The sequence below is a fragment of the Vespula pensylvanica genome, chromosome 9 (assembly GCF_014466175.1).
Source record: "Vespula pensylvanica isolate Volc-1 chromosome 9, ASM1446617v1, whole genome shotgun sequence".
In the NCBI taxonomy this organism is placed as follows: Eukaryota; Metazoa; Arthropoda; class Insecta; order Hymenoptera; family Vespidae; genus Vespula; species Vespula pensylvanica.
Window position 1 is genome coordinate 5,901,195 of NC_057693.1, and position 12,481 is coordinate 5,913,675.

At 29.0% G+C, this 12,481-nt stretch overlaps 3 protein-coding genes across 4 annotated transcripts; 2 read left to right on the forward strand and 1 right to left on the reverse strand.

The window, feature by feature from the left end:
- Positions 1-1,286: 1,286 nt before the first annotated feature.
- Positions 1,287-4,025, reverse strand: LOC122632030 (zinc finger protein 880-like). 2 transcript variants are annotated; one of them, XM_043818416.1, is made up of 4 exons: positions 3,472-4,025; positions 2,602-3,372; positions 2,157-2,507; positions 1,287-2,084 (listed from the first exon to the last, which is right to left on the reverse strand). In XM_043818416.1, the coding sequence occupies exons 1-4, from the start codon at positions 3,664-3,666 to the stop codon at positions 1,950-1,952; spliced, it is 1,452 nt and encodes a 483-aa protein (XP_043674351.1). In that variant the 5' UTR covers positions 3,667-4,025; the 3' UTR covers positions 1,287-1,949. The 2 variants fall into 2 exon arrangements, with proteins under 2 accessions (XP_043674351.1, XP_043674350.1); XM_043818415.1 differs by having other exon boundaries at positions 1,287-2,507; positions 3,472-4,024.
- A 139-nt stretch (positions 4,026-4,164) lies between these two features.
- LOC122632029 lies at positions 4,165-6,190 on the forward strand. The gene is given in 1 exon segment (XM_043818414.1): positions 4,165-6,190. A coding segment is annotated over 1 exon segment (1,644 nt). The 5' UTR covers positions 4,165-4,487; the 3' UTR covers positions 6,132-6,190.
- A 3,868-nt stretch (positions 6,191-10,058) lies between these two features.
- On the forward strand, positions 10,059-12,172 carry LOC122631794. Its single transcript, XM_043817895.1, has 4 exons — positions 10,059-10,453; positions 10,560-11,015; positions 11,091-11,283; positions 11,384-12,172. The coding sequence occupies exons 1-4, from the start codon at positions 10,259-10,261 to the stop codon at positions 11,521-11,523; spliced, it is 984 nt and encodes a 327-aa protein (XP_043673830.1). The 5' UTR covers positions 10,059-10,258; the 3' UTR covers positions 11,524-12,172.
- The last annotated feature ends 309 nt before the right edge of the window (positions 12,173-12,481 follow it).

Consider the following 12,481-nt stretch of genomic DNA (forward strand, 5'->3'; position numbering starts at 1 on the left):
GAAAAAAAAATAAAAGTAAACCGATTAAAAAGAGGCAATGAAAGAGATGCTAATAAAATACTGCTAACCTCACATACACCATACACCTAAAGTCTTTGGTTCTATGATAACGCGCGATAACGGCACATAGCATCGTGGCCAATATCTCACGATTATTATTTATAATTAATAATGTTTGTATAAGTATAAGAATATTTATACGAAGCAGACTCGTTATAAGTCTGTCGTTTAATTGGAAGTACTCGCATGTAAGAAGGCACTTCGAAGAAAATATGTAATCTATATTTGATAATGAAAAACGTTTTTCCAGTTCTTAATTAAAATTCTTCGAGATTACAATATTTATTCTCCGAAGTGTCTCTTAATCGATCAAGGATATCAAAATTATACGAGCCAATTTCAACCTATCGCATATGCAAATACTTTGATCCTCGAATTAGAAAAATCTTTCGAAAAAGAAGCATGTAGTCATACGTATATAAACTTGTTAAAAATCTACGAATCGTTGTTCCCTTTCTTTAATCATCTAAATTCTATTTACGACGAAAGCAATATGTATTTATTTTTCTTTCGGAATAAATAGATACCTATCTCGACTATTTATACTGATAGATTTAGAGCTATAATGATCAATATAGATCAATACGAAAAGTAACGTTCTATCTGAACAATTTTGTAATAATTCATCGAGAGTCGTATTTGCTTATGGTGAGAGATTCGCTCATATAAACAATCATTATGCAATATCAGCCTTCATAGAGTCGTAATAAAACACACGAAACGAATATTAGAATAGTATTTGGAAAAAAAAAAAAAAAAAGAAACTATATCTTATATGGCTAATTTTAAAGGGATTGAGTAGTCGATCAATGGCCGGCGAATGTCTTTAAATTGTTTATACGGTTGATTACATTAATGTCTAAGGACGAATCGAGGAGATCAGATTTGGAACACTGAACTACTATCAAATATTTTTTTCAATAACGCATAATAAATTATGTCTATGTACAGATTAATTGTGTACTTGAGATGGTACTCCATTTATATCAGAACACATCCTTAATGGCAGATTGATCGAGCGATTTTCTTAATTAAAGACGATTTATCATTATCGTTAAAAATATAAAATCAAAATCAAAATAAAATACACAAAGCGTTTATGCTTTGTAATCGTATTTTTAAAATCCCACCCCTCCCCTCCCCCTCCTCCCCACACTCCCCCAGTTATTTTAGCATTACGTTTATCTTAAATGTTGTCTTTGTAGACTAGAATCGATAAAAGAAACTATTTTTTGTTTTGTTTTATTTCATTAAACTAACATATATAAAACAAGTAGTCCATCTACTATTATCCGGATTACTTGCATTGTAATGGCAACTTCTAAAAAATATCTAATCCGATATCTCGATAATGCGCAGATAAAATATAATATAATGGTTGTGATGCGACAGTGTATTAAATTGAAATCAACCTTGTATATTTCAGCGTGTATTCGCGTATGATCGCGAACTTTAAGGCATCATTCATTGAACATTTATACTTCTTTTCTTTTTCCCCTTTTTTTTTTCTTCTTCTTCTTCTTCTTCTTCTTTACTCTTTTTAAGACTATTCATTTCATTCAAACGTTTTAACAGATTCGTACTCTTTCATAAAACTCTTTCAAAAAAGATCACACCGAAATATAGACGTTTAATAATAAATCACTTTCTCGGTGATATCAATCAACGACGTCTAAATCTCACAAATGCAAGAAAATATACTTGCATCGTTATCCTATTATTTACTATCACGATAAACTTAGGGTCGCAAAATTGAGAAAGTATACCAAAGTATTCGATCCATAGCAAATCCCATTGATTATCTATTTGTGCTGATTTCAACACGTTCCATAAACAGCCTTTTTCTAAGCAAATTATTGCTTACGATTCTATATCGCTTATGTTTATGACTAAGAAGGCATTAAGTACCTGGTGTTTTGCGGCAAGATTTCGTTCATGTTCACAAGTGGTTGCTGAAGTATCGTTACTTCTTTTAGAGACTGTTCTTTAAACGATGAAAAAGTGTGTAAGAGAACTTGATCTTTCTGAAGATTATGAATATGATGAAGAAAATTAGTATCTTGTTTTATTGAACCGTCTTTTACGACAAGACTTACTTCTTGTTGTTTAGGCATTGTCAATACTTCGACGGCTTTATCAAAAAGTTCTTTTTGTTCTATAAAAAATACATCCTTCTTGCCTTTACTCTTCTTAATGCCTAAATGTGTCTGAGTATGTTTATTCAAATGATCTTTCCGCGAAAAAGCCTTTTGACATACGGTGCACGTAAAATTTTTATCACCGGAATGAATAACGTAATGTCTCGTTAAATGTTCATTCCTTTTGAAAGCTTTCTCACACACAGGACATTTATAAGGTCTTTCATCCGAATGACCACGCATATGTTGATCCAAATGCTCTTTTCTTTTTAGCATCGCTCCACACTCCTTGCACTGATATTTTCGTTCCTGAAGAAAGAAAGAAAAAAAAAAAAAAAAATGGTAATGAAAATAATAGGAGAGGATATTTCTTGCAACGATATAAAAAAAAAAAATCCTTTACCTGTATGTGAGCTTGTATATGCTGATCTATCTCGGATTTTTCAGGAAAAACTAAATTGCACTCCGGACAGCAATAGACTCTGGAACCGTCTAAAGCAACGCTGATTTTGATTTCTCCGGTTTTTGCTCGAAACTTCATTTTCTTTTCCACTTTTGGTGAATCCGTTTGTACTTGTTGCTCTACTTTTACAACCTGCACATTACTTTCGTTATCTTGTTGATTCGATTCCAAGTGGACGTTAAAATCGTTAGGATTCAATGTTATCATCATATGTTCGGAATTCATGAAATTATTTCCATTTTGTGTCTGAGGATTTCTAAATACCGATACGCTAGGAATGTTTAGAATATTGTTTTGCGTATGTTCCAGTTTTTCTTCCTCCATTTTTTCTTTCTTCATTTGCTCGGATTGTAACTTTATTAATTGTTGTAAAGTTAATGGCAGCGTAGTAGCTTGCAACTTTTGAATATATTCGGCCATATTAGAACCTTGTACTAACTGAACAGCTTGTTGCTCATCAGAATTTCTCATTTCGTTATCAGTCTTATTCTCTTCCTTGTGAGTATCTATTTGCGACGTCGAAGGTAAGTACACATTAGGTATGATTCTTACTGGGAGAGCGTTTGATTGGACGCCGATTAGAGAAGCATTGCTCTGATTATAATTAGGAATGTTAATTGTTTGTATACCCTGCTTTTCGCACAGTTGCATAAGAGTATTAGAATCCGGCCAAGTGAATAAAGACCCTGGGTATTTATTCTGCGAGTTTACCTAAAAGGAAATGTTAACGATTGAGCGGTTATATACAACGTATGTATTTACATATAAGAAGAGAAAAGTTATTAAGAAAATCTTATATCGATTACTTACGAGAAACTGCTGCTTGTTCTGATTCGATCCTGCAGCCGTACTGTAAATAGAACTTTGAACTGTTTGTAAGTGTAATGCACCACTGTTGTTGCTGTTATGACTAAATTCAACGTTAGGAGTAGAATTCGATCGCGATGTTAGCTCGGAAAATTGAGGCAATGTGCCTTGAATATTGTTATTCCCAGAGAAATTCATCTTTTCTCTTAAAAAGTACAAGTCGCGCGCGTTCGTAAATGATAACACGCGAGAGTTTATAACCTCTAATTCGAACGAATGAACACTTCGAATAAGAGTACGTCGATAAGACGATTCTCAGTCTCACATTTTCATTATTAAAGCAAAACTAAATGTTTCTTATACGCCGAAGTATCGATATAAAATATAATGAGTATAATTAAATTAAAAAACTTAAGAGACGAAGGTACATCGAAACGCACGCCGCGTCCTATACACAACTGTTCCAACATGGCTGCTCTAAAATACTATTCGAGAAAAGCGCGCCAAAATCAAATAACGATAAATTCACAACGCCTCCGTTGGCTCACGTGCGTTTTACAAAAAATTTTATCCAAAAGTCGATGTTCCTTTTTGACAAAATTATTTTCACAAATACTATCATCGTTGCATCGGAACGAAAAAAAAAAAAAAAAAAAATTCATAACGCACAGAAAAGTTTTCCTTCCTTTATATTGGCCAAACTGTGGCGTTTCTTTTTGTTTATAGTTGACGCTAAACGCACTTCACTTCGTTTACCGAGTGGTATAAATATTTTTATTCGTCCGTTGATAACACGATTTTTCACTCGAGTGATCACGTGGTACAGTTTGCGACATTATGTTAAAAAAAGTCTCTTTAAATAAATACAGTAAAATCTGTAATATCTAGAAGGAAAATTTCTTCCTTCGGTGTTTATTCTACTTTCAATTAAAATGTACATTAAAGAGATCATGGCAATCGCCATATATTTGCTTTCAACTTTGACCTACAGATAAGAATGTAGGTAATAAAAAAATTGTATGTACATGGATAAAGATACTATACTATTCTTAGATGTCTTACGTAAGAGGAGCAGAACCTTACTAGCTTTTACCAAAAAAAATTCTGAGAAAATCAATAATGAGATTAAAAGATCGTATTTACAGAATTCGTTAGTACTATTCCTGAAGGAGATAACTACCGAATGCAATATATCCTTGAATTAATAAGCGATATTTATAGCTTTTATTTACAGACCATTAGGAAGACAGAATTCTCATTTAAAAAATCAAAAAGAAATATGGAACTTGAGGAATGATTCCAGTGCTGTTAAAGATCTTTTGCACTTGGATCGTCAATTTGAAAACACGGATCAAATGTGTACATCGGTTTCTAACATGCGACCTTTAGAAAGAATAGTTATACCGTCAAAAAATGTATCCCGTTCGCATTCTTCATACGTAGTAAAGAGAAAACCGGTGAAAGAATGCTATTGCAATGTTGAAACGAAAAAGATACAACCTCATTCTTCAAAAATCATACATAAACCTAATCCACCTTGTAATTACAAAAATCATATTTGTCAAGTATCATTGCCTATAAATGAAAATAATATACAAGACACATTATCACCTCCCATTAGTTGCGAAACCATCAGAAGAGTACAAAAAATCAATTACTATCCCCAATCTCAATTTCTTCGCAACGTTCAAAAAAAAGTTTCTGTTCTAAAAGATGTATCTTTGGGTGATTGTCCTGATACTTGTCCAAGGTCATCGTACTATCACAAGCTAAGAACCGATAAGACTTCAAATTTAACGGATACTGATACTCAATCAAAATTTACCACTGATACGATTAGCAAGTCTAATATCATCGACTTTGACAAATTGGATTCTATCCAAAGAGTGTCAAATTCTGTGACAGATGAGGAAGAACAAAATCAGGAAGAAGTTATACAAAAAGTAAGCAAAGGTATTCAAGTGCCTTTGAGAAAACCAGCTAAAACAAAGTTTCTTGCAAAGAGAACTATTTCTTCGAAAAAATATATACCTGAAGGACGTAAAGAAAAACCTACTTCAAGATCATCTTCTGAAAATAAAAAAACCTTAAGATCATCCACTTTAGATTGTCAGTGTCATAAAAGTAAAGCAGACAAATTTACCAAAGACTTGGAAAAAAAAGAATTGGCAACATATCGTGTTTATCCGAAAGATTACGAAGCGGATTATCGAGAGCCAAAAAGATGGTCCTCGACGTATGACAAAGATAGTCAAAGAAAAACTGCAAGATCTTCGGGTAATGAAGTTAAGGAATTAAGAAAATTTCGTGAACAAAATTATTTTGATACTCATGGATCGAGTCAAACACTTATGTCATCGGAATCTTCAGGATCGTTACAACAATATATGTTGAACGATCGACTTTTTGCAGAGCCTGTTAAAAGGATTCATAAAAAAGATTTAGTCGTAACCATGCCACCCTGTGCAACGGTACAAAAAAAACGCGTTCATTACTTCCCTAGATATATAGTACGACAAGAGAAGAGTACTTGCAACACAAATTACAAGAAAAAACGTTGCCAAAGTTGTCCATTAACCGGACATGCCATAGATCTTGGTATTTCTAAACCTCGTCCGGTATTAAACAGCTTGGCGTTAAAATACCAAAAGAAACTTCCTTAACGAAGTATTTTTATAGTTTAAATAATTGTTTCTATTAGGTAAACTATACGATTTCTAATATATATATATATATATATATATATATATATATATATATTCGTTTTTAAAAATACAGAAAATAATTTTTATCTAAACATCTTAGCAATCATTTTTTAATCAAGTTTTCTTAATGGACCAAAACAGCAATTTATGATTTTATTGATCATTCAAATCATTGTTCACGTTAATGGTAATAATTTTCTCTATAAGATATTAAGACTTATTTTTTTATTCTTTTATTTATTTATTCTACTTTTTTTTTTTTTCAAAGTTTAAGCACAGAGTTCAAAGACTGATTTTCATCGTTATGATGAAAGTGATCGTATTTAATAAAACAATTAAGTAATATTATAATTGTCTACAAAATACTTGTAAATAAATAACGATCGTTTTTATGTATCGTAAATTATCTGTAGATCATCGTTCAGATTTTATCTTACTCTATGTCTCGTATAAAAAAAAATAAAAAAATAAAAAATAAGAAAAAAAAAAAAATAAAAAATTCAAGTTTCCTTTCTCATCTTACCTCGTTACTTTAATGAATACGCTCGTAAAAAAACCTCTTTTTTACGACGATACGTGTTAATTATTTCCAAATCTTAACGCTCGCGTGTATCAAAATGATTGTAAAATTTCTCGATAAGCATCTCGAAATACATCGTTTATATTAAAACGGCAGAACGAACGCGTAATTATTTATCAAGATAAATTCTATCATTACTATACATTACAACATAGTAATAGAAATTTTATTTTATAAATTTTTCTATAATCAATGATCGAATCTACCTTTTTTTTTTTATATAATTTACATCATCAATCCATGAAAAAAATATTAAAGATGCTAACGCGGGAAAGAAATATAAGACACGTTCGAAATTTTACAAGTTCAGATTGTCAAAAAAAAAAAAAAAAAAAAAGAAAAAAAAATCAGAGCGTGTAATTAAAATTGAAAAGATCGATTAAATTCTTACATTGTATTAATCATTATAAATAATGATAGTAGAAATGATACAATAATACTGCAAAACAATTTAACGATCAATGCGAATTGATTTTCGCTCGATTATATAAAAACGATTGTAAAATTTATCGATAAGCTCGTCGAATCGATAATTTTAAAAATATAGTAGGGAGCTAATACGATCATTTAAATAAAAATCGTTCTGTACCATTCGGTTGAAAAAAGAACAAAGAATTCAGCTATGAAGATTACTATCGTGTATTTTCTATTTATCATAGCAACGACAATAGCATCGAATCTACGCTAGTCGATCATTTCCTTTTTTTTTTTTCTTATTTATCCTTATATTTTTTCTTTTTCACTTTTGATCCAATTCACTTACTAATATTAATGGGAAAAAAAAAAAAAATGATAATGACGTGTATATATTTAAAAAAGAATTCGAGAAATAAAAAAGAAAAAAAAAGAATTATGAATGAAATTTCCAAAAGATAAAATTAATTAGAAAGTTTGTTACTATACATATATACTTATACGCACTTATATAGGCTGCAGCAAAAATTTTATCCATCTGACATACAATATTTTCGTTTTTTTTTGTGATAATTTGTAAAAAATATATATATATATATATATATATATATATATATATAAGACTCGATTGATATAGAGAGGGACGTAACGTTACGTAAATACTTTTTACGTGGGTAGAGACATAGAGGAAATTTCAACAAGGTCATCTGTTTTTTTTTCTCTTTTTCTTTTCTTTTTTTTTTTTCTTTTTAAGATACTATATATTTTACTTTTTTTTCTAATGGCGTAAATCGCCATATTGTTTACGTACATCGAGTACGTGATATTATTATAGAAACTTAAAGTTAACCTTGTCCTTAAAACAAAATTACATACACACATATCATACGCACGCAAAGTAAACATTTTCAAAAATAAATCTAATTAATATAATTATATATTATATATTATATAAAAAATAATTGCGACCTTATCATAATTATTATTCGTTCTTGCAGCAAACAATGTAATCGATTACTTAATTAAATAACTTAATCAAAATTTTTAAGATACGTATATAATAATAATAATAATAATAATAATAATAATAATAATAATAATAATTTTTCTAACACAGCGAGGAGCTTCAAAATTTGTAATAAATACAATCCGTAATATTCCGAGTCTTTAAACAAGACTATAATAAAGGCTGTTGTCTCTACGGCTAACGGTTTTTTATTTTCCTTTTTTTTTTTTTTTCAAGAGTATAATCGACAATTTTATAAGAGAAAGAAAGAAAAAAAGAAAAAAAAAAGAAAAAGAAACGTGAATCATTTTTATTTTTCTTCTTCCGCTCGTAAGAAAAAGCATGATAATCGACACAATCGATTAAAAAAGTTCAAGTATTATATATATATGAAAAAGAAATGAAAAAAAAAAAAAAATAATAATAATAACAAATATTACTATTCCTCGAATTATTTCAGATTAAATTAAATAGATGTGTATAACGATCGAACGAACGATCCTCGTTTAATTATTACGTATTGTTATCTAATAAACTTTTATTATTAATAACATTGTATATTTTATTATTATAATATTATATATTATTAACGATAAATCAAATTTGTAATTTTCGTTTCTAATATAGGTATATATTAAAATATAAAAAATTCTTTTTTTTTTTTTTTCCTCCATTTTATTCCGTGAATAATAACGTTTTCGTTAAATAGTAAGACGTATTTTGATTATAATCGATATCCTCTCAAAAATTTTCAAATTATCTAATAGAATTATTTTTCTCAAGAAGAAATTTACTTATTTATTCGATTCCATTTGTTTCGTCATAGTAAAAATTTATGTATATATCGGGGGAAAAAAAAAAAAAAAAAAAAAAAAAAAAAAAAAAAAAAAAAAAAGGTATCGGTACAGATCAAAATTTTGAATAATTTTCCGTATAAATCTATAAAACGTACGATCTTGAAAACCTACTATTTTTTTTTTTCTTGATATTTAAAATATCACTTAGCAACTTAATATTTCAATAAATATATATATGTAAATTACGACAAATACATATCATAATTTATTATCGTTAAGAAGCTTTGTAGGTTCAATAAAGATAAGAAATAAAAAATACGAATATACCTATCCATTTTCAATACAATTCCATCTTATTACGTCTCAAACTTCGTTTATAATAATGTAAAAATAAAATCTTACTTGAAAAAAAGATGATCGAGTATATTCGTCGAGACTTTAAGAAAATTATGTGTCCTTCTTTATAACCGGCAGGAACCATATTGGCGTTGTAATTTTTGACGATGCTATATAAAACGAAAGAAGAAAAAAAGAAAAATCGTACAGATTTACTTTTAAATAGATACAATCATCGCGCGAAATATTATATTTAGAAGATTAATACGTACCAATATTTTCTTCAACGTGATAATTAATCGACGAATATTATTTTAACAATGTAAAATGAATAACGTTAAAATGAGAAAAGACAAAAGACGAAAGCTCTTTCGAACCTTGTTACGCGCGCGATATCCAAGAGCCAAAGAGGAAGAAATTTTCTAGAAGGGGAATGACCGTTATTTTCAACGATTTTTTTGCGAAGATGGCGCTGCTCGTCACGTGTTATATAATCGTTATAATATCGGCCAATAGGAACGATGGATTTTTGAGAGAAACGACCAATCGTTTTTTTCAATCGAAAAATGATATTCAATTTGATTCGATATTATATTATTTTATATCGTTATTAATTAATTGAACGTATCAAAAAAAATAGATAAATAATATATTTATTAAATGTATATCTTATTTTTTTTAATCAATGCGTACGAAATGCGAAAAAGTTTTGAAAAGTAATTTAGTTGAAAAGTTATTTAGATGGTTGGCTAGACTGTATCGAAATATCAAGTTAACTTCTTTCGATTAGAATCGTGTGTATTCCTTTACATTTGATATTTTCATACTTCCTCCTCGTTGATTTTTCTCATATTGTTATTAATTAATATAAACGTTTTCTTTTTTTCGTATTCTTCTTTTTATTGTTATATCAACGTAGCAATAATTTCATAACGTAAAATTTGTCGTAAAAATGGCGACGAAAAGTTCTTTGCATTTTGTCGTTGGTCATATCAATCGTGTGTTATCCATTAATAGTGCCGAAATTGTATTCATGTTGGATGGTAAATTGCAAAAAGTTTATCTAAAGAAAGAAAAATATTTTCACAATGGTAGATTGATACCTCAAGATGAATCTTTGTTCAGATACGTTAAATGCGGCATGAAGGTATACTTTTCATATTGATTCAAATTAAAAGGAAAAAATAAATAAATAAAATAAAATAAAAGAAGATCTTTAATAATTTACTCATGGACGTTTCGCATTCTTTTAGGTGAAATTTTCCTGCAGGATTTTAAGACAACAAAAATGCCTTTACGGATGGATAGCTTTAATGTGTTGGCCAATGGAGCAAACGCTAGGATTAAGTGTATCTCTTAAAGTAGGAATGCAATATATTTCGGGACGTATCTTTACTCTAGACGAAAAGCATGGTGTTTTGGTTACCAATGATATTACTGGAAAAGAATATAAAGTATATTTCTTGACGAGCAATTTTTTTTATCATGGCAAAAAATTAGACTTATCTCAAAGTTCGCTCAACGAGATAAGTTTGACAGATGTCATCTTCTTTGACGCTGTACCTTGTATTCCTGAAGAGAATGAATATAATTGCGAATGGTATGCTACTTGTGTCTTTAAAGGAAAAAGACCAAACGTAAACAATATTGTACCTGAACCATTAATAGATGACTTAGGTACTGAAGAAATTTTGCAAGTTATCGAAAATGTTAGTATATTACCTATGGAGCATAATATATTGTTATTTATATATTTTTTCACGCTTGTATTTTTTCTCTTTTAGTGTTTCATCAATCCAAGTTCTATGTTTCTAATTGGCAAAGGAATATTGCTGAATACTATAAATAATGACTTTGGTCTAATTTTAGGTGAATTTCAGTATAACATTTTCAAAGAAATATTGTTCCATAAAAATAATACTTATGTATTTAAGATGTGCCTAGATAAATACGGTCTACCTGATATATTAAAGAGAGGTAAAAGAAAAATACGAAAGTATTAATCGTTAATTATACGTATTTTTGTTGTTCAGAAAAAAGTAAAAATTAATTTATTTTATCGCTTATCATATTATAGGAGACAGAATGAAATTTGTCGCCATAGGAGCTCCACCAGGTTTTTTTGTAGAATGGATTGCAATACAAGTATCGGTTTGCGATGCTGGAGAATATAAAAGTTTAAAATACGATGCCTTTTTATCACGTTTGTGTCAATAATGACAAAGAATATAGGTTAAGAGGTATATAACAGTACAAAAAATTATAAGACTGCAAAATCAAAGTTCCTTTAAGACTTACTTATTATATATATATATATGTATATGTATCTATATGTGTATCTATATATATGTATGTATGTATGTGTATATATATATATATATATGTATATGTACATTGTTTATGATTGTAAATAAGAAATGTTCAACATAATATTTCTACATTTAAAAAATCTTCTGCAGTGTATTATTATATTAAACTATATATATATATATATATATATATATATATATATTTTATTATTAAGTTTAACAAGGTATTACTTACTTAATTCTCTAAAAGATATCGTGAATCTTCATGACGACTATTCTGTTTGAAACTTTTATATTACTAGTTGTAACGTGTAGAATTAATAAGTAGCTTAAGGGCACACGCAATTACGCTTATTGTTTACATAAACATCCTATGTGATATTGTTATTAGTATACGTACATCTACAAAGTCCAAATAATAGAGTTGTATTTATATTTTATAATTATTATTATTACTTTTTATATATATATATATACATACACAATATTATCTGATGATTACACAAACTGTTCTTGTTGAAATAACTACAAATATATTTCTTATTACGTCGTACGTATTTTTACGTGTTTCCAATGACCATATACTATTCTCTTTGGCAAAAGTAATAATTCTAAATTAATAATATAAAACTATAAGTACATCAAGAAGAAATGAAGAATCGTACCAATCGTTAATCCCAATCCCTAACTTTCGCCGGATGACTTAATTTATGTCTACGTCAGCGCTTGGAAAAAGAAAAAGGAAAAAAAAAAAAAAGAAAAAGTGGTCTCGATCGTTTCCTAATAACGATCGAAGTCCGGAGTTGGGAGTCTGGGATTCCGTACGGGACACGGGCACGCGCGCTCGTTAAATTATTCATGCTCGT